The sequence below is a fragment of the Myotis myotis genome, unplaced genomic scaffold, assembly GCF_014108235.1.
Source record: "Myotis myotis isolate mMyoMyo1 unplaced genomic scaffold, mMyoMyo1.p scaffold_m19_p_3, whole genome shotgun sequence".
Taxonomy (NCBI): domain Eukaryota; kingdom Metazoa; phylum Chordata; class Mammalia; order Chiroptera; family Vespertilionidae; genus Myotis; species Myotis myotis.
Window position 1 is genome coordinate 188,892,701 of NW_023416335.1, and position 22,742 is coordinate 188,915,442.

Here is a 22,742-nt window from a genome sequence, read left to right on the forward strand (position 1 = left end):
ACTCACAACCTTGGCGCATTGGAACAAGACTCTAGCCAACTGAACTACCCAGCCAGGGCTGTTGTTTTTATTTTCCATTACAAACAATATTATAATAAATATCCATATACACATATCTCTGTAAACTTTTGTGTTTTTTTTTGTGGATAGGAAGCTGTGGGATTCTTGTTTAAAAGGGGTGTCTGTTCTACTCATTGAAAGTAGATTGCCTTCCTAAAATACTGGTATAATGTATGGTCGCATCAATGACCTTTTGGGAAGTTATGCCACATGCCCTTTTTTCAGTGCTTCTCTTAGCAGACTTCTCCATAGTCCATTGGATATGTCATTATTGATCACACCTTCTCTTGTGACACCACTATAATCCAGTCTTCCACCTGCCTCTTTTTGGTCTCTTTCCCTAGCTTCTCTTCTGTTTTTTCCTAGATGCTTGTATACCACATGGCTCTTCCCTAGCTCATTTTTTTCTAGTCACACTACATGCTCTGGTCTCCTGTTAGGTAAGTTTATGGTTTCAACTATAATCCCTATCTGCCCTCAGCCCACCAGTGAGGTGGCCCAAAGGCGACTTCCCCTGAATTAGAATAGGGTTTCCCTTCCTGAAGACGTTTTCCTGTCATTGTCCGGAAAACTGCGGTAATTATTCTTCAAGCACACTATTCAATATTCTACAGTATGTCCCTTGGGTTGTGTGGTGGCCAAGCTCCACAATCATCATTGATAGCTGTGTTTTCCATTTTTCCCCCTGAGTTCAAACTTTCATGTAACAAATTTCCAGCTGGGTGTTTTTATAGGCACTGCCAATATAAAAGAACCATTGTTTAACTATTATCATCATCACCCTCTCTTGAAATACTCCTTATGCATTTCTTAGTAAATGAGACTCCCATTCACTGGGATCCATAATTCAGAAACTTCATTCTAGACTTCTCTCTCTCAATTCAAACCTAATAGGTCACCAAGTCCTGCTGCTGTGATTTCCTATTCCTGAAATCCATTATTTCTTTTCAGCCCCCAGTGCTGCTGTCCTGACCATCCTTTTCAGAGACTAAAAATAACTTCTCACTGGTCTTCCTACTTTTTCCTTTGCTTCCCTTCTATTATCCACACTGCTGCCAGAGAACTTATTTAATATGCAAACCAAGGAGAAAAACCTTTAATGTCCACATTGTTAAGAGGCTAAAATCTTAGCACAACTTTAAACTGCTCTTTATTATCCAATATCTACTTAATGATCTTTACTCATTTCCTGACACTCTCTAAAAGCAATCTATGTTTCAGCTATATGGGTCTACTTCCAAATCCCCAACATGCTGCGCGCTTTCTAACAATTCCATGCCTTTGCCATGCTATCCTTCTGCTTGGAATTCTTTGCCCAGTCTTGTTGCCCTGACAAACTCTTACTTATATTTCAAACCTCAGTTTTAGGGTCATTTTCCTTCTGTAAATTCTTCAGGCAGACTTAAACACTTCTGCACGTGAGTTCCTTGATAGTATGGGTACACTCCTGCACTATAGAAATTTTAGTTATTTGTTGTATTAATGTTTCCAAACTAGGTTGTAAGCCCTTGAGGGTAGGGACTATGATTAATCTTATGTTTCATCCTCTGCAAATATTTGACACAGTGACTGGAATTGATTATTTACTAGGTAATTGAATGAATGCAAAAACGAATTAGTTAAGTAGTGAGAGGAATAGTATCTAGGCTTGGGTTTAAGCTTAAGCTATAGATTGGCACTTAAGTACCTTTAAAAAATTGTAAAAGAATATATAATACATTAAAGGAAACTTAAGAACAGGATAGTAAATATATTATTTCACCATCCTAATGCCTGTTTTAGTGCATTTACTTTCAGTCTTTGCTCAAATATGTGAGATATAGATATATATTTATATATATGTGAGATATATAACATGTGTATTTATATTTATATATATTTATATTTTACATAGCTGTAATTAAAATGTACATGTACTTTTACATGCTTTTAAATTTAGCTAACTATAAACATTTATAACACTGTTACATTGTCCTCCAAAGTATTATTTTTCAGCATTGTATATCTCATTTCCTTACATAGGTTGATAGCCTAAAAAACTTAGGCTGCCCTAGCCAGTGTGGGTCAGTTGGTTGAGCGTTGTCCTGTGCACCAAAAGGTCTTGGGTTTGATTCCTGGTCAGGGCCCGTATCCAGGTTGTGGGTTCAATCCCCAGTGGGGGTGTGTTCAGAAGGCAACTGATCAATGTTTCTCTCTCACATCAATGTTTCTCTCTCTCTCCCCCCCCTTCCCCGTCCTCTAAGATCAATAAAAACACATTTTAAAAAATAAAAATCAGGTTTTACTGGGTTTTCTATTATAAATAGGAAGAGAATAAGGTTTTGCAAAACATGGAATTGATACAGTTTTGAGGGATGTTTAAAAAAAAGAATACAAATTATCATACTTTTGCAAATAGGACAATGAGACCACTTTGTTAGGGTCCCTCCATGGAATCTGGAAGGGGCCTGGGAAAGTGAGAGGTCCTCCAGATTGTTTTATTGTCTTCACTATTGACTATCTTCAAGGATAAATAATTCTACAATAAACATTTTGAGCATGTAATTTTTGTCTTTCTTCTATTATTTCCCAAGAATCCAAGTTACTACGACACAATTCATCTTAAGGGGGTTGAGAAAGAAAGGAAATGGCTACATAGTGAACAGTTTATTTACACATTATTTAATTTAATCTCTCTTACAAGCCTGAAGAAGGCATTATCCCCATTTTACAGAGGAGAAATACACCCCCTGGGCTATTGCTGGAGGTCAGAATACAAAACTTGCAGCGTATGACGTAGTTTTTGGAAGAAGAGGACCATGGTGGCTCGGCTTTCTTAGGTAAAATTAGGATAAAGTGATGTGGGTGCTTCTGTCTTTAAGTCTTACGGATGTGGATTGCAGCAGACATTTCTCGGAAGGAGAGTGAAGTCAGAACACCTGGTTTGGGTCCTGTATTCGAGCGGCCTTGGAGCAGCCATTGAACTCCTCAAGTTCTCCGTCCCCTCGTTTTTGCAGTAAGGATAGTAGGTAACAAACCCTGCCTCACCCAGGGTAGTTGTAAGTGTCGGATAGGATCATGTGTGTGTGAGCACTTGGTGAAATCCAATGTCTCTGAGTTACTAGTGACATTGCCGGAGTAGCTCCCCTTCCTCGCCCAGGGCCCCAGGGAAGGGCGTGTGACAGCTGGGCAGAGGGACCCGCTGGCTCCATGACAGCTGATTTAGCTCCTGGCGCGCCCTCCTGGACTGAGCAGCCCCGCCATGCCAGGGGGTGTCTGGGTCGCTGCTCTTGAATGCCCCGTGCAGCGGCAGCAGCAGAGGCTGCGCCAATAAGTCTGAGATTCTGGGGGATCCTCTCCTCCTCAAGCTGCGAACTGATCATCAAAACATTGTGTTATAATGATATAAACACGACTAGTAAAACCCCAAATAACACTCCCGGTCCAACTGTGTCCCTTTTGCTCTGTCTTAGGTGCTGACGCATTTATCTAGGCATTTTAGCTGCCAGCTTAGTAGAAATCTTTAGTCCTGGTCTGACTTAATTCTGGGGGAAGTCTGCAGTTCTGGGAAACCAGGAGAAAAATAAAAATCTCAGGTTGAGTTGTCGTTTGAACATCCTTCACCAGATCCACGTTTAAAGCTGGTGTAAGTAGCACTGGCTTCTATTTTTTTTTTTTTAAATGCTTAAACCAATTTCCAATCCTGGAAGATTGAGCTCATCACCCCGTGGCGGGATCCGCGTGGCTCCCGGAGCGCGGACCTGCAGCTCAGCCGCCCCCAGCCCGCCGCGCCCCCCAGGAGGGTCCCCAGGTGGCGGCCGGCGTGGACCCGGAGCGGCACCTGGCCCGGCCGGTGGCAGCCGCACAAAGAGCGGCGCAGGCGGCGGCCCGGCCGAGCCGCAGAAAGTAGTCCCGACCACGCCGGCTCCAATGTTGTCCGACGTCGCTTCACACCCTCCGCGGGGAGAGCCGGAGCCGCCGGCCCGGGAAAGAATCCCATTGGAATGCGTCGCCGGACGGCCTTTCCGCTGCAGGTCTCTTGAGCTCGCCAGGCAGATCTCCCGGGGTCTCCAAGCAGAGGCCGAGGGGGCGCCCCCATTTCCTTTCTCCACTGCCCTGGAGGCGGTGCCGGGGCAGGGTCCGGCCCCGCGCAGGGAGACCTTCGCGCACCGAGAGGCGGCAGCGGCGGCGCGCGTCCCGTATCCCTGCGCCGCTGCGTGAGAGGAAGAGGCTGAATGAGGAACTGCGCGGGGGAAGCGGGGCGCCGGGGGAGGAGGCGGCGGGATGGGAGCAGACGCTGGCGTCGCGCGAGCCCCGACCAGCGCGGCGCGGTAGAGAGGGCGGCGGCGGCGCGCGCGGAGCCCTGACGTGCCCCTTTCTTTCTTTCTCTCTCCGGAAAGCCGGGAAGCATGAGCGTGCAGACCCGCCGCTGCGGCGGCCGCCCCGGCTCCTCGCCTCCGCCTCTGCTGGCCGCCCCTCGCCGGTGAGAGGAGAGAACGCGAGAAGGGAAGATGGGGGCCGTGCTGAGGAGCCTCCTGGCCTGCAGCTTCTGTGTGCTCCTGAGAGGTGGGCAGAGTCGGGGACACGGGAAAGTTGGTGGGGTTCGGGGTGGGGGGAGGTGGCCTTGTTTTGTGTGTGTCTGGGGGGTGGGGGAGAGGGGGAGAGGAGAAAAGGGGGACCGGGAGCGAGGAGAGGCCTGGTGGTGGGGAAGGAGGGAGAGGGGCCGGGAGCGGGGGCTGTGCGCTCCGCCCGGCCACGCTGCAGCCCCCGCCTGGGCTGCCGGACCTTCTCTGGGCACCGCGGAGCCCCGGCCGGGCTGCTGGGCGGAGGGAACCCCTGCAGCCCCCGCTGTCGGCGTGGCTGAGGGTCGGTGCGTCCGTCTCCTGCCTGGAGTCCTCAGGGAGGGAGAAGGGTCTGTGCATGTATTTTGGCTTTGGGAGTATTGGAGCCCAAGATGTTTTAAGGTGGGTCTCCTCCCGCGGAGCCCCCACTTTTCCGTGAACTTTTAGGGCCCCTCCGACTATTTCTCCAGGCCTTGTTGCAGCTCACCCGTGGCTTCCGTTGGGTATAGGATGATCCCGGGTGAGAGCGCAGTTGGAAAGGGGCTCCGAGGTTATAGGCGAGCGGTTCGGCCCGGGTTTCCCCTGGGCTTCAGCCCGCAATGAACCGGGAACGCTGCACTCCCCGGTGTTCGCGACCGGCCGCTATTTTCGGAGCTTGCAAGTGTGCAGTGGGCACGGACCGGGAGAGGCATCCTGGTGCGGGAAGGAGCTGGGTCCGGGACCTCAGTATCCCTTGCTGCGCGCGCTCCCCAGGGGACGGCGGGGCAGTTGGGTGACTAGCCGAGCCGAGCCTGGATCCTTGGCTCTGAGAATCGCGTGCATCGGTGGCTCTGTCACATACGCCGTGACTTTTATTCTGTGACAGTTCACGAGGTTAGACTGGCCGGGAAGATTTCCGCGGCTCCTCTCGAACTTAGCAGTGTGGAAGGTGGGGATGCGTCTGAGGCTCCCGAGCAGTGACCAGCAGAGGAACCCAAGTCCTCATTGATGCGAGGGGCTCGTACTAGCTTTGGGTTTTGTCAAAATTCTCACTCGTGTTCATGGTCATTTCTTTTCAGGCATGAGACCTCTTGAGTCAGTGGAGATTTTTAGCTGTTAATTTAAAAAAAAAAACAACCACAAACTAAACTTCTGTTAAACCTCCAAAACGGACTGAAGTTTAGAGCACACGATATAGTAACTAAATGATCTTGTGATATAAATGAGCCAGGTGTGCCCTTTCTGTGTTTATATATTTCGGATGAGCTTGAGTGACCTTTTTTTCCTCTTTCTTTTTTTCTTTCCTTTTTTTTTTCTTTTTGAGAAAATTCTTTTCTTTACTCTTCTGCAGGATTATTGTATTTATTTATATTTACTTATACTTATAGCGACTTATATTTAATAATTAGGACCCACTAAGCATATTCCAAACTGTTTCCACATGCAAACCCCAGAAAGATAATGCTCATTTAATTTTCTTGGCAGTGGATTTAATGTGGTGTTAGGTACCAGAGCGGTTTAATAAATGTGCTTATTTTAGTATAGTATACTCCCTGTTGAAAGGGGTTTTTGTTTTAATAAATGTGTTTATTTTAGTATAGTATATTCTCTGTTGAAAGGGGGTTTTGCCATAGCTGTGAGAAACAATTATATTAGTCATCGCATATGTCTATATTTTAAGACAGAAAGTTAATAATGTTAACAAATATGGGAGTCTGCTGATAAGTTAAGGGACATTTAAATCCATAAGCCAACATGCTTCTGGTTGCCCAATTGTATTTTTTGGAGGGGAAGGGTATGATGTTAATGCCATTTGTTTATTTTAACACCAAGTTTGAGCCTATCATTATTGGAATTAAGAGATGTTGCACTTGAAGTATTATTTTGAAGTATTGGTAGTATTGTAACAAGACCTAAGAATCAGTGGTTTAAATAGCCTCATTTCCACTAGCAGACAAAGTTGCCAGAAGTGGAGTTTTCATTTTAAATGTAGCATAATAATGGTATAAGGTGGTCTTTGAATTTAACAGTACTTGACTGTAAATACATATTATTTGAGCTAAAACTATCTTTTGATATGAAAGATTTTGATTCATAATTTAGATTCTTTTCATTATTTAATAATGTCATTCTCTGTTATAATAGCGATATTAGTTAACTTAGACTCCAAGGAGAAAAATGTGGTTAATTTGTTGCATTTAAAGTCATTTTTCTTCACAGAAGAGTTGAAGCTTTAACATTGGAAAGGTGGGATGATGAGAGGATTGGGAGACCTTTTGTCCTGTAACCCTGTTATATTAGTAGCTGAAAGTCAGGAAATAATGCAGTTGTCATCTAGGCTGTGTTTCTGCCCCTATCACTAGAGATGTAATGGAAAGAATTGGAGATTTCAATCCTAAAATCCTGGGTTTAAACTCCATATTTCACTTTGTATTTCTGGTCTAGTCAGTCAATTTTTCTGGCCCTCAGTTTCTTTACCTGTAAAATATAGATAGTAATATTGCTCTAATTTGCAGGTTTATTGGGTGTAATGAATGAAGTAATGAATGTGAAGTGACCTGCAAATGTTACTTTTTGTTAAAATTTTTGATTGTGGACATATCCTCAAATGCTGGGGATTTGAGATTTTATTTGTTTAAGATTCATGAATTCTTAAAGATAGAAGAGATATTGATCATTTTGGTCTAACAGCTTTATTTGCAAGTGGGGAAACTCAGATTCAGAGAGATTATACCTTGATCAATATCCTACAGCTAAGTAATGGTAGAGCAGGGATTTATTGTTCATTCTTTCAGCAAATATGTATGTATAGAGTACCTACTATATATCCAGCTCTGGTATATTGGTGAGCAAAGTAGACATGGTTGCTGCTCTGATGTACCTCGCAATCTAGGTTGTCATTTTTGCTATTCTCTTAGTTCCATCTAGGTCAGGGGTGGGCAAACTTTTTGACTCGAGGGCCACAATGGGTTCTTAAACTGGACCGGAGGGCTGGAACAAAAGTATGGATGGAGTGTTTGTGTGAACTAATATAAATTCAAAGTAAACATCATTACATAAAAGGGTACGGTCTTTTTTTTTTTTTAGTTTTATTCATTTCAAATGGGCCGGATCCGGCCCGCTGGCCGTAGTTTGCCCACGGCTAGGTACTGATTAGAAAATATTATATCTCTTATTTTCTAGAGGAAATATTTTTTTTTTAAAACACATTTTATTTATTTATTTATTTAAAATATATTTTATTGATTTTTTACAGAGAGGAAGGGAGAGAGATAGAGAGTTAGAAACATCGATGAGAGAGAAACATAGATCAGCCGCCTCCTGCACATCTCCTACTGGGGATGTGCCTGCAACCCAGGTACATGCCCTTGACCAGAATCGAACCTGGGACCTTTCAGTCTGCAAGCCGTCGCTCTATCCACTGAGCCAAACCGGTCTTGGCTAGAGGAAATATTTTTATAAGAATATATGTTTTGGATACCACCAGTGTGTATAATCTGTAATTACCATGTCCCAGTTTACTTTGAGGAGGAGAGGCTTTTGTTGTTTTATAAAAATTCTTTGCTACTTACCTTTGTTTTTTGGTTACTTGTTTTGGTGGGGCTGTGGTAAATACTTTCAGGATAAGCCACTATTTATTGTTTGTCATCTTACATTTTTATTAAAGTGATCCTTGGGCCCTGCTGGTGTGGCTCAGTGGTTGAGCATTGACTCATGAGCCAAGAGGTCACCAGTTCAATTCCTGGTCAGGGTTGGGGGCTCTATCCCCAAAGTGGGGAGCGTGCAGGAGGCAGCCATTCGATGATGTTTCTCTCTCATCAGTGTTTCTACCTTTCCTTCTCCCTCTCTAAAAATCAATAAAACTGTTGTTTTTTTTTAAAGTGACTTTTGGAAAGGTTTTTTAAATATTAGGTATGATGAAGTCTTGCGGAGGTAGAATGAATTTTGGAGTGGGAATCCAGAGAATTAGGTTCTAAATTTTCCATTAGCTAGTCGTGTGACCTTGGATAAGTCACTTAATCTCTGTACACCTTACCTTCATTAGGATAATGAATCCTTCTTTTGGAGATTCATTATTCATATGTACATATTAAGGGCTCAGGCATCCCCAGGTAGAAAGACCAGTTCTAACTTTGTTTAACCCACTATTCTCAAACTTTACAATACATTTTAACATGAATCTTTTTAACATTCTGCTGAACCTTTGTTCCAAGCAACTTACTTGAAGGGAACCTTCAAGCATTGGGTGATTCATGTGAATTGATATTTGATGACAGTTCCATATACAGAAGTTGAATCTGATATTTTCATCACTACTTACTTTAAGGTTTGCTCATCTGGCTAAGGGATAATTTGGTTTTGAAATTTAAGGTTTCAGCTCACTGTTATAACCAGCCTAAAAATAATTTCGAATGTTCAATTTTTCTTTCTTTCTTTTTTTGCTTTAATTGGAGGTTTTTCTATTTGTTGAACTGAAATACTGTTTTCATATAGTTGCACATGCTTTGGCTATCAGAAATGACTCCTTTTTTGAATATAAAAAGATTCTGTGAAGTAGTATATAAATGGAAAATATTTTATGTGAACTTAAAATTTGAACATATTGGATAAACAACACAGATTATGGTTTTGTTTAGGCCATGGGCAACTAATGAGAAAATTTATTTCCATCATGGAAATTTTATTGCAAATTTTTATTTGGAGAAGATTATAAAGGAAAGCACTATAATAGAAAGGTATGGGTTTTGTTGACTAACCAAGTTCAAATCTTCTACCACTTTATGTATCCTTGGGCAAGTTATTTAGCTTTCGTTTCTTCTGTTAGATGGGAATACCTTACAAGGTGACTGAGAACTGATGAAATAATGTTTATAAATGGGTAGTACAGTGCACAGTCCATAGTAGACTTTGAATAACTGGTCACTATTATTAACATGGCTAAATTAAATGAAATATTAATGCTCAGGAAAACATTTAAGTGCCAGACACTGTTTTAGGTACTCAATAGTTTTCAGTCAGTGGTTTTTAACCTTTTTGACTCTTCTGATATTTTCTATTTTGTTTTATATAAATAAGATGGCCACTATTTACTAGATTTATTTTACCTTCTAAAGGATTGCAACTTTAACACTGTTTTAGGTGATTATTATAAAAATGCTAGAGGAGAAATAGTTCATTTGATTGAGATACTTATTTACTTATTTGAGTTAACTATGGGCAAAATAATTTTATCAAGACATTTTCTAATTGAGAAATTTTACTGTATTTTTTGTTTACAATGATTAAAATTGTTCAGTTGATGTACTTTTCCCTGTAGGATCGGTAAATGCTACACTGCATTTACCTGCATTGCACGTTTCACCATTCCTAGTATCTTCTGTAAAATGAGCCCAACATAATGAACAGAACACTGCTCCATGTGAATAACTTTGAAACTTAATCAAATACATGGACTGGGCAATCTAAGAATAGGGTATTTGTCCTTGAAATTACTCATTTTAAATATAATTCATCATAAATACAATAAAACAGTGTTACTTGATATTATTAGGATATGCTTTTGTTTCTCAAGCTTGTGTTATCCTCATAAAAGGTTCAAGAAACTCAGATGTGGGACTGGAAAATATTGAAATGTGCCTGGGTTCAATTTGATGAAAATTACTGATACTTCAATGCTGGGATTCTGTTAGCTGTAGGGTGAGTTGCTAATTTTTGTTTCTGTGATACCTTGCTTGCAAGGGATAGGAAATCGTGGATGAGAAGTTCAACCACATTTTCAGGCAAAAATAAAAAATTAAGTGCATTTTTAAGTTATTAGCTGACACTAGGCCTAAAGTTATTGATTAGATTCTTGGTAAAAATAAAAATGCAGAGGTGAATGTGGTCAGCAATGGTCATATTTTTCAAGAAAATAGTGACTCAGATACTGGAAAACTGTACCTTTATCAAATAATGTATGTTTGACCAGGAAGGCATTTTCTCTAATGGCCTTGGTTAGTCATCACTTGATCACTCCTGGACCAAAGCCACATAAGGTAAAGGATTTAGGGATAGAAGTCTTTCTCATTGTTGACCAGCTTTATGGGGGGTGTAATTTGCCTATGTCCATCTATCAATTTAAAGACAGCATATTTTGCAAGTCTGGGAAAGCTAACAGCTGACCTTCATTAGCATGAACTCTTATCTACACAATATATGGTATTTATTTGTAACAGTTTCTTGATTTATGCCAGTGAGGACAACAGCCCTTTGTGAGATAAAAGGTGTTTCAAGAGTAGAGTTTTTTCTTTCATATACCACAATGTACCAGAGCTTTGCACATATTAGGTATTCTAAATTTTATATTTAAAACAATATAAAAAGATGTGATTTTTTCATGTGTATTCAGTTATATTTGGAGTTTCATTTTGTGTTTTATTAGACATGGTTAAATTATAAATTTGTGATTACTATAAAGTTTTTTTTAGCACAAATTAGGAAAAACTAATCATAATAGACATAAATCATATTTATAACTGAGGTTGAACTTGAGGTTGAACTTGAAATGTGGGCTATGTAACATTTTCTGGTTTTAGGATTTAACTATTACATCGATAGTATAATTAATGTGCTCAAGTACTTTTTTAACCCACTATTTAAAAAAAGATATTTCTTTTAATTATATTTCTTATAATTCATATACCATAAAGTTCATTTTAAAAGTATCCAGTTCAGTGGTTTTTAGTATATTTACAAGGTTGTACAACCATCACCACTATCTAATTCTAGAACATTTTCATCACCTCAAGAAGAAGCCCCATGCCCCTTAGCAGTCATTTCCCATTCCCCCTCCCCCCAGTCTCTGGAAACCACTAATCTATTTTTTATCTCTATGGATTTACCTATTCTGAACATTTCATATGAATGGGATCATACCGTATGTGGCCTTTTGTATCTGGCTTCTTTCTCTTGCATAATGTTTTCGAGGTTCATCCACGTGGTAGCATTATCAGTATTTCAAAAATTCACTTTTATGGCTGAATAATATTCCATTGTATGGACATATGGAGTACTTTTGAATGAGTGTGGGTTTGATCGTTGGAATTTTTACCTTGAGAAATTATTTCTGAAATCTGTTTTTGAAGTTAAAGAAATAATCTTAAAAAAAATCTATGTTCCTATTTTTTTTTTTTTTTTCTGGAGAAACACTGAGTAGGTCACCAGCATATTATTTCTGTGTATTGACTTATGAATAGCCTTGTCCCAGTTAAACCTTTTTACCAAATTCATATCTAGGACAGAAGGGATATTAGAAATTACCTGGCCCAACCTCTTCATTTTATAAATTAGAAAGAGGTATGACTGACCTAAGGCCAGATTGCTGGTCTGGACAGTAATTTTATATTGCAGTGCTTTTTGTATGTATCTAATTTTATCTGGGCCTTATGGTTTTGAAAATGATACCAATCACCTTTGAAAGAGGAAAATAATTGTTAGCATAATTTTGTAGTTTGCAGATGGGTGGTTTGTCATTATGGTTAAATAAAAACAATTCTGGATTTAGGTAAGGAGAGACTTTTATTCAATAGGGAAAATTATTATTACAATAGGGAAAATTTCTAATAGCCAGATTTGCAGGGATCTCAAAATCAAACACAGAAAGACTTCTTTTATAGAGAATGGCTAGAAGGAATTTTGTAGGCATGTGGGCCAAGTGGGTGGGGGTGAGCAGATTGCATGATAAATGGAATTTTTTATTTCCTGCAGTCAGCTGATGCTTGGAATGAACTGTTAAGGGAAAAAGTTCTATGTGTACTAGCTTAAATTTAGAGCAAGCCAAAGTTTAGGGGATTGTGGGAAAGGAGAAAAGCTTGACTAAAGATTGGTCAAGCCAAGCCGGTGGATAAGTAATGGGCAGTTGTGAGCACTTGGTCAGGCTTCCTGTTGTTTAAAACAAAATTTGTCATTATTAGGGATATGTTAGTTCAAGCTGCTATAAACAAAAATAGTATAGACTGGGTGGCTTACAAAGAACAGAAACTTATTTTTTATGTGTGGAGGCAGGAAGTCCAAGGTCAGGGTGCCAGAATAGTCAGGTTCTGGTGAGGATCTACTTCTTTGTTGCAGACTGCTGACCTCGCTATGTTCTCACAAGGTGGAGAGCAGGGAGAGGAAATAAGCTCTTTCTTGAATTTTATACAAATTCCATTCACGAGACTCCACCCTCATGACTTGATCTAATCCTAATTACCTCCTGAAGCTCCCACCTCCTAATCCTATCACATGAGAGGATGTAGGACTTCAACATATATATTGGGGGTAGGGGCCACAAATATTTAGTCCACAATGGGATAAAATAAGAGTCATTGTGAAGTTGGTCTCATTAGATTTGGCCTGGTTATTTATGTAGGTTAGGCCTTTTACATTTGCTTTGCTGGAAGTTTTTATAAGGAATCTTGGATTGGACTTTCATAAAAGCCTATTGAGTCTGCGAAGCCAAGCTAAAACATCACCATCATGTTTCATTTGCAGTATCTATAGATTTGGGTGAATTTCTTAAGTTCTCAAAGTATCTTAGTATCTTAGGATTCCTGAGCCTGCCTAGAAGTGACCTTGCTTACTTCACCTGTAAGGCTGGAAACGCTGTAAGCAGGTATCAGTCCAGTTTTCCTATGAGGACTGCAAGTAAGCATTGGCTTGGTAAAGTCAACCATAGCGCCCTAAAAGTGTCTGATCATATTTGATTAAATGAGCACCACTTTCAAATATGGCATTCCAATCAAAGCCTTGGATGTATAACCAGTGTTTCCAACGAGGAGGACAGACTCTTCCTGATCCTATGCTAATTATATTGGCCTGAAAATATGAATACTCAATAAGAATCTTTGAATTATGGAGGTGTCAGGCAGGGAGAAAAAGGTAAATGTTTCATTTTTGTTTACAAAGGGATAGTTTGCTTAAATTGTTAATAAGTTATAGGTAGCTTAAAGAGACGGGAATTCCTTATATCCAAAAAACAGGACATTAAAGCATCAGCAATATTTTAACAAAGCCCATTATAATCCTTCATCAGTTTATTCAGTCCTGTGTAATTAATTCTTGTTCTGCTAGATCTTGGGTTAGTAGTTTCCTGAATCCATCTGTTTATCCACTAGCTTTTGGGAAATCCTGACTCAGTCCACTGATATAGCCTCAAAGTTATTTAAGTGATGCCATCAGAGGCTTGTGCCCAAGAGTACCTGGTATAGTCATTTTTCAACAGTCCTTTTTTTTTTTATAGTTGAAGACAAACACTCTGGCCTATAGCTCATGTGTAAGCACTTTCAGGGAATCATTGGAATAAACCAAAAAACTATCTGTAGATTACAAAAGACTTAAAAAATGATGGTGATTAACTTATTACTGATACTTTTAAAAGTGAAAGATCTGATGAGAATTTTTAATAAAAAAGATAATGCAGTTGCCCGGCCAGCATGGCTCAGTGGTTGAGTGTTGACCTATGAACCAGGAGGTCACAGTTCAATTCCCGGTAAGGGCACATACCCAGGTTGTGGGCTTGTACAGGAGGCAGCAGATCAATGATGCTCTCTCATCATTGATGTTTCTGTCTCTCCCTTCCTCTCTGAAAAAAAAAATGCAGTTGACAATGAAGTTTGTTTTTGTGACATACAAATCAAAATCAAATCAATCCAAAGCAGTTTTTTTATTTTTATACTTTTTATATATTACAATACATGTCTCTCATTAGAGGTTGAAAGCATTAAGTTATTTTTTAAAATATATTTTTATTGATTTTAGAGAGGAGAGGGAGAGAGAGACAGAAACATCAATATCAATGATGAGAAAGAATTATCGATCGGCTGCCTCCTGCACACTCCCCACTGGGGATTGAGCCCGAAACCTGGGCACGGGCCCTTGACTGGACTCGAACCTGGGACCCTTCAGTCTGCCGGCTCTATCTACTGAGCCAAACCAGCCAGGGCCAAAGCAGTTTTAGACAAAATATAATTATTAACCTTTTATTTATTTTATTTTATTTTTTTAAAATATATTTCATTGATTTCTTACAGAGAGGAAGGGAGAGAGACAGAGAGTCAGAAACATCGATGAGAGAGAAACATCGATCAGCTGCCTCCTGCACACCCCCCACTGGGGATGTGCCAGCAACCAAGGCACATGCCCCTGACTGGAATTGAGCCCGGGATCCTTCAGTCCCCAGGTTGACGCTCTATCCACTGAGCCAAACCAGTCAGGGCTATTAACATTCTTTTAAAGAAGAGTAAGCCTGTGTCCTAAACATTTGTGTAATAAAAGTCCATAAAGTAAGTGATGTGAATCCCCAGTTAGCTATCTAGAGTATGCTGTATTCAAATTAAAGAAGTCAAATTGTGAGCAACTTGACATAAATATGTTATTAATATAAAATAAAAAAAGTATAACTGAAATTATGACTTGTGATACTATACTGTTGTCTAATATTAGGCAAAGCAGCCCTGGGACTCTTAATAAATATAAACATCATGGACAGTGAGAGTACTAATTAATTTCTGGGAACAGTATACAATTTCTGAACTAATCATATTAACATTTTACCCATACAGATTTAACCTTGGGGAGGGTAATCTCTTTTGATTTGACAATGCTTCGCATGCAAATCATGACATTGATCAAATAAACCTAATTATTTTTAACACCTCTCTTTTACCAGGTGAAAGAATAAATTCTTGTGAACCTCAAGGGACCATTTGATTTTGAAAAGACAGAATGTAAAAAATCAAGAGGTTTGAAAATTGATTAAATAGGTCATGAGAAAAAACACATGACTACCTATTTAACCAAAGTGCCAAAAATCTTTTTAATAAGTTTACATAGGGGGGAACATGATGGTAAAGAACCTTAGCTCTTTCAAAATTGAGAAGACTTTGTTTATATAAGTACAGTCATGCTCTGCTTAATGTATTGATTAACATTATATTACAATTTTGTGGGGATATGTTCTGCGAAATGCATCATTAGGTGCTTATGTCATTGTGCAAACGTCATAGAGTATACTTACATAAACCTAGATAGGATAACCTACTACACACCTAGGCTAAATGGGATACAGAACCCAGCAATTTTCAAGTGGTGTGCTGTAAGAATTTTTAAAAAATGTTTTGATTGAATTTTTTAGAGAGAGAGGAAGAGGGGGGAGAGAAAGAGAGAGAGAAAAAGAGAGAGAGAGAGATAGATAAATCGATTGGCTGCCTCCTGTATGTACCCCAACTCTCTGGGATCGAGCTGGAAATCTGGGTATGTGCCCTGACAGGAAATTGAACCTGTGACCTTGGGGTTCATGGGACAACACTCAGCCAACTGCACCACAATGGCCAGGGCCTGCAAGAATTTTTAAAACATTCAATGCCTGACTATTTTAGTCAGAGGCACTGACCTCTTTTCTCTTAGATTGTCAAATAAAAAAATGACAACAGCCAATACAACAATAGCCGTCCAGTATGAGTGAATAAAAATTATACCCTTTTAAAATCAGATTGGCAAAAAATACACTTTTGATGTGCTGCAGAATTTTAGTAATGAGTTTATGTGTGCCATGAGATGAAAAAGGTTGAATGTCACTGGTATAGATAGTCTTTTGCTCCTAGCCTATAAGCCTATCTATACAGCAAGTTTCTGTATAAAACAACATGAGATTAAATCAAGTGCAAGAGGAAATGATGCAATCAAGACATGTGGTAAATATGTATGAGGCTGCTGCTGGTGTAACAGCATACTGTTTTGTAGCAAATTTTTTAATAACTAGTTGGAGTACAGTCTAAAATAATGATAAAAAGTGGTCCAGTCCCAGGTTTCGGTACATACACAAAAAAGATAAGTATAGTATGGTAAATTCACCAGCCATTTATTATTATTATTATTATTATTATTATTATTATTATTTAGTGTTATGTGTTATACATAATTTTATGTGCTATGCTTTTATATGACTAGCAGTGCAGTAGATTTGTTTATACCAGCATTACCACAAACATGTAAGTAATGCATTGTACCATAATGCTATGACAGCTATGATGTCAGTAGGTGATAGTTTTTCAGCTCCATTATAATCATACTAGAGGCCTGGTGCATGAGGAGGGTCCCTAGGCCTGGCCAGCAGTCAGGGCTGATCTGTAGGGTGACCGGCAGGGCGATTGGGGGGCCCCTACTGGCACCTGCCTTGGCTGGCCTGGCACTGCCCACTCGCCAGCCGGTCCTGCCCCCTGAGTGTCCCACCACCACCGCTGCTGGTTGCCTCCCTCTGCGGGTGACCGGTGGGGTGATCAGGGCGGCCCCCGCTGGCACCTGCCTTGGCTGGCCTGGGGCCTGTGGGCTGGGGGCAGCTCCTGCATTGAGCATCTGCTCCCTGGTGGTCAGTGCGTGTCATAGCGACCAGTTTTTCCACCGGTTGTTCCGCCGTTCAGTCGATTTGCATATTAGGCTTTTATTATATAGGATGGGACCACTGTCATAGACAGTGTGTTGTTGACCAAAACTTTGTTATGCTGTGCATTACTGTAATCAGACATGACAAAGTCAACATTAAGCACAGGAAATTCTGATAACACAAAGAATCTTTGCCTTCTAGGGAGATTACTTAGAAAACCTTTTATAAACTTTATTAAGAGCAGAGCAATAACCCAAGAAAATTTTGCCATTTTAATAGAAAACCAAATTTTAGCTTTGCATCAGTTTAATATTTGATACTCAAGTGCTTTTTGAAAACCTTACAAATAAGCTCATGAAATCTTAGCTGGCTGTTACCACAACAAACAAAATTCCTTTTTCATGAACTCTTTATAAGTTTCTATATCCATTCAGGTTTTGTTCTACATTTTTTCTCTTTCTCATTCTGAAGGAATTAGTCATTTTTACTTTAGGGCTGTTTTCTTCTTCCTTATTTCTTTTATTTTAAAATTTTAAAATATTTTTTTATTGATTTCAGAGAGGGGGAGGGAGAGGGAGAGAGAGAGAGAGAGAGAGAAACATCAATGATGAGAGAATCATTGATCAGCTGCCTCCTACATGCCTCCTACTGGGGATTGAGCCCACAACCCAGGCATGTGCCCTGACTGGAATTGAATCATGACACTAAACCACTGAGCAACACGGCCGGACTCTTTTTCCTTACTAAAAACACATCCTACATACTTTGCATACAGTGTTCTTTTCTGTCACTATTTCTCTTAGTAGTCTCATTAGCATAAAATTGTAATTTAAAATTATAGTACGTACTATTTTCAGAGAAAACTATGAGGTGAATAATTGTGAACTGTCTGTGCTATGACTAAAGTAGACTGGCAGAGCTTATGAATATACATCTTGCAACTTTTTATAGCCATATACTTTGTGATAGTACAACTTCTTAATGTAGCAAAAATGAGTATGTTCATGAAATAGACTCAGATATATAAAGCTTTTGGTACTATAAAAATAAGAGGCAAAAAAACCACAACGAACTGTATAAAATAGGAATGCTTCTATATTTCACTGTTCTCTCTTACTTTGAAGTTACATAGGTATTTAATGAATATCCATGAATCACCTTAGCATAAGTGTAAAGTTTTAAGTTATTAAAAGATTTTGGAAACTATCTTCAAGTTTGCTTATTATAAAACATAATAACTGTTGAAATAAAGTTTGTCAGAATAATAATTAACTTGGCTAGCTACAAATGTAGATGAAATGCTCGTTTACTCTATTAAAAATTTGTAAAAGTTTAGGAAGAACATATTCAAGTAGAATAAAAATATATGCTTGTGTTATACTTAATGCTGATAACTCAAAAGACAGCTGTTTTTTATTAAACCAGCAATATTTAACTAGTCTTATTTGCCAAAGATTTGTTTAAATGTTAACAGATTCTTAAAACATTTGGGTTAGTTTCTGTAAAAATACCTTTCAAAGTATGAGAAGTTTAATTTCCGAAAATCCTAGGAATATTTAATTTATATGAGGTCCCATTTATCTTCAAGTATATCAGAATAGGACTCATTTAAGGGATTTTGTAATCTAAAATTATAATTGGTAATACTGTCTGGAGGTAGGGAAATATTTTATATACATAACATATGTACACATAACATGAAGACATATAGACACAGAGAGCTTAACTTCAGTTTGAAATTTACAACTCACTGGTGGTATAACAGAACTAGTTCTTGTCCTTTCTTTACCTTTACATTTTTTAAAAGCATAATTGTGTTTCCTGCTAAGTCAATATGAGGGCTGAAGTGTCCTCAACAATATTTGTGGAGGAGACCTTTAAGATTTTTTTTGCTCTGATGTGTAGTCTTATGAAAGTTGTGGACTAAATGTTGGGTGAGGGAATGAAGAGAGACCAAGGGCTATCTGGGTGTTTCTAAAGCTCATCTGAATGGCTAACAGATTCAGCCTGTTTCCAATTCGGTTTTTTAACTTCAGGTCCTTGATCCCCTCATAAGTCCCTAGTGGGGAAAAGGGAACCTTAAAGCTGGAATGACTACAAGGAGATAAGGGATTGGAATGGGAAGAGGAAGATCTGACAGGGGTGGATAGAAGGATGGTGGAGACTGGAGTATTAAAGGAGGATAGGTTAAGAGAGCTAAAGGCAAGGCAGAGGGTGGTAAAAAGGAGGAAAGAAGAGCAGAGGGCGATGGGAAAGGAGAGATTTTAGGTGAGCCAGTTCGGGGAGCTCCTAAATTTCCCTAAGGAGGATATTGATGTTCTAAATTATCTTTAGGAAAATTTTGCTATTTTTGAAGTTTTTGAACTTGAAGTAGTTTTGTATGGTGAAGTGTGCAGTCAGTGGAAGAAGAGGGAAGGTTTCCTGTAGAGGGCCCCCTGGGAAGGCACATGGGCATTTTTCCTTAATAATTGTCAGCTGAACCCAAGGCAACAGGCAGAGCCCCGTCTTGGATACACATCTTACCAAAAAGGCAGAAGTGTTCTCAGCATTGACTTTCATCTTTGCCCAGGTGTCCGGGAGTGGCTTTTGACACGTAAATCCAGTCTAGCACCAGGAATGAATAGGACTCATGCCCACCCAAGCTCCAATATCTTGAGTTTTGGTGAAACCTCCTGGTATTTGGGTTATAAAATAAACACGCTGCTTTGGTGCTGGGTCCCTGTCTCTCCCTCAGAAGAGGATGGCGGGTCCCACCCGGTCCCAGCCTTTTCCTTCCATCTTTGTGTCTTGTCTCTTTATTTCATTTCTCAATCCCCAGCCCCCCTACTCAAAGAACCGGATCATTCTCTTTCCGTGCTGGATGCGGAAAAGAGAGACCCTGCTATAGATCCCAATAGAATGAGAGTTACCTATGGGATTAGAAATTTAAATCAGACATAGGGATTTACTAGGTGTACCGTTTAATAATGCGGATTTTGTAATCTAAGAAAACACGATAATTTCAAGAGAAACATCAAAAGGGCTTTATTCAAAGTAATGTCCATCGCTAGCTACACATTTCCCCATCTTTCAGGTAATTTGTGGATACCATCCCAATAGAACTTTTCTTGTTTTGAGGCAAACCATTCAGAGACCCAATTTTCCACTTCTTTGTACATTTTGAAGTGCTGCTCAGAAAGTGTGTGTACCATTGATCAGAACAAGTGGTAATCTGAAGGAGCAAGGCTGGTGAATATGGTGGGTGGGTTAATACTTCCCAGGCAAGATCTTCTAATGTGTCCTTAACTGGTTTTGAAGTATGTGATGGTGGGTCATCATGAAACAAAATTACTTTTCTGTGTCTTCTAGAACATTCTGGTCGTTTCACGATCAAAGCGTGGTTCAAATTGATTATTTGTTGTCAGTAGCAATCAGTGGTTCAAATTGATTTGTTGTCAGTAGCAATCAGTATTAACAGTTTCACCTGTTTTTAGAAGCTCATAATACACCACACCTTCCTGATCCCACCAAATGCGATTTGGCCTTGCAGTCGATGTTGATGGTTGACCTGGATCAACCCATGATATTGTACATTTGGGATTCTCAAAATAAATCCACTTTTCATTGCAAGTCACACAGTTCAATGCAAAAAAGACTTTCGTGCCGTTGAAGCAACATTTTACTAATGACTTTTCGGTTTTCCATTTGTCTTTCGTTCAGTTGATGTGGCACCCATTTTCCTTCCTTTAATATCTTTCCCATTGTAAATGATTGGAAATTGTTTGCTGAGCAACGTTTAATCTTTCTGCAAGTTGTTTTGGAATTTGACATGCATCTTCATCCAATAATGCTTGTAATTGTTGGTCTTCAAACTTTTTCAGTTGACCTGGACGTTCTTTGTCTTTCACATCAAAACCATCACTTTTAAAGCATTTAAAACAGTGTTCACAAGTATCTTGAGATGGAGCATGTTCACCATAAGCTTCCCGAAGTATTCAGCAGCACTTTTCTTCAGAATAAAATAATGAATTAAAACTTCCCGCAAATGCTCTTTTTTTGGCACGAACTTTGACATTTTTAAGCGTAAAAATATCTATGATGTTAACACCTTCAGCAAATTTGACATACGAAGTTTTGAAGCTTGTTGTCAATACAACAAAATAGCATACATATCAAATCGCATATATATCAACATATGTGTAACTCCATCTGTCGAAAAAATCGCCTTATTAATCGCTACACCTAGTAAAGAGACTTGGAAAGGATATTCTCCTGTGAGGACTCCAGGGAAAATAGAAGAGGCCTCGTAGTAGAGCTGGGAATATTCTGACTCGAGTCAGGGCGTGATTCTCTACACAAAAGAGCCAAAGAAAAATTTTCTTTACTTGAAAATATTAAAGTAATTCTTTACTATGTTGCTATAGACAAGATGGAGTACTGTTTTTAAGAATTGAACTCAGAGAAAGATCCCTCCTCTGAACAGGAGAGGAGTTTAAATGACTCACAAAGTGACAGTACTGAAATGAGGATGGCAAGGGTTCATAGGTGACGTCCAATCCTCATCCAAGTCACATCACCATACAGATACCAATTAAAAAAAATCCTTATTTAGGGAGAGACTTTATTTTAAAATACTATTTCAATAGGGAGAATGCTCTGACCATGAGATATGCAGGTATTTTGAAATCAAACACAAAAAGGCTTTTTTCTCTTATAGAAGTGAATAGTGCCAGCAGGATCTTTGTGGGAGAGTGGGATAAGCAAGTGAGGGTTAGCAGATGGCCTGACAGGGGCAGTTTAACAGGAGATATATCTTTTTCTGTAGTCAGCTGATGCTCAGAATGAATCCTTAAAAGAGGACTAAGAGTTCATTGGTTGAGCGTTGTCCCATGCACTGAAAGGTAGCCAGTTGATTCCCAATCTGGGCACGTACCAGGTTGCGGGTTCGATCTCTGGTTGTGGTGCGTGTGGGAGGCAGCTGATCTCTAAAATCAATAAAAACATTAATTACTTTTTAAGTATTAAAGAGCTCTTTATTGGCTTGTTTAGAGCTAGATAAAATTTAGGGGTCTATGAGGAAGAGAGAAGCCTGACTAACTTTGGTCAAGCCAATTCAATGGGGCATTTGTGAGCATTTGGCCAGTACTCAATATAAATTTTTTTGGATAATGTGTCTTGACGGGGAATCAAACCCATCACCTTTTGGTGTACAGGATGACACTCCAACCAACTGAGTCATAGCAGCCAGGGCGATACTGGCATTTTCTAAGAGAGTATTTCCAATTTCAACTAGGATCTCTGCCCCTTGGGAACAGGAGCCATATCTTATAACTAATTTTATCCCCAATTCTTAACACAGTTGCCTGCACAATAGTAACATGGTAAACATATTAACTAATATTTAAAAGAAATTTTCCACAATTTGATCTAAAAATCAAACCTGCAACCCAGGTACATGCCGTTGACCAGGAGTTGAACCTGCCATCCTTCGGTGCTCGGGCCAGTGCTCTAAGCCCTAATGCGTGCTGGCCAAGGTGAGACTTTTTATTTTAGGCAAAGGAAATCAGAAAGCTTTTTGAGTTGGATAAAGTTGAAGTATTAGAAGTAGAAAAGGGAAGGAAAAGTGTTGAGGATGTTAAGACATTTTACCTTGCTTCCTGCTTCACTAAGATTATGAGATCTGAAAATGAATGATTCAAAGCCTGAACGTTGTCTTAGGAATGCAGAAAACATTTAGAAAGGCGACTAGTGAAAGTTTGGTAGGAAGTTACTAAAGGAAAATA

At 39.5% G+C, this 22,742-nt stretch overlaps 1 protein-coding gene across 5 annotated transcripts in view; it reads left to right on the forward strand.

Annotated features, from left to right (window-relative positions):
• The first annotated feature begins 4,308 nt into the window (after positions 1-4,308).
• LRP6 (LDL receptor related protein 6) overlaps positions 4,309-22,742 on the forward strand; it is a 137,859-nt gene continuing 119,425 nt past the window's right edge. For 4 of the 5 annotated variants that reach the window (XM_036297545.1, XM_036297546.1, XM_036297549.1 and 1 more), the window contains exon 1: positions 4,311-4,605. In XM_036297545.1, the coding sequence (XP_036153438.1) occupies positions 4,551-4,605 (55 nt within the window). In that variant the 5' untranslated portion in view covers positions 4,311-4,550. Of the gene's footprint in view, positions 4,606-22,742 lie in introns of all 5 variants that reach the window. The other variant, XM_036297548.1, reaches the window with a different exon arrangement.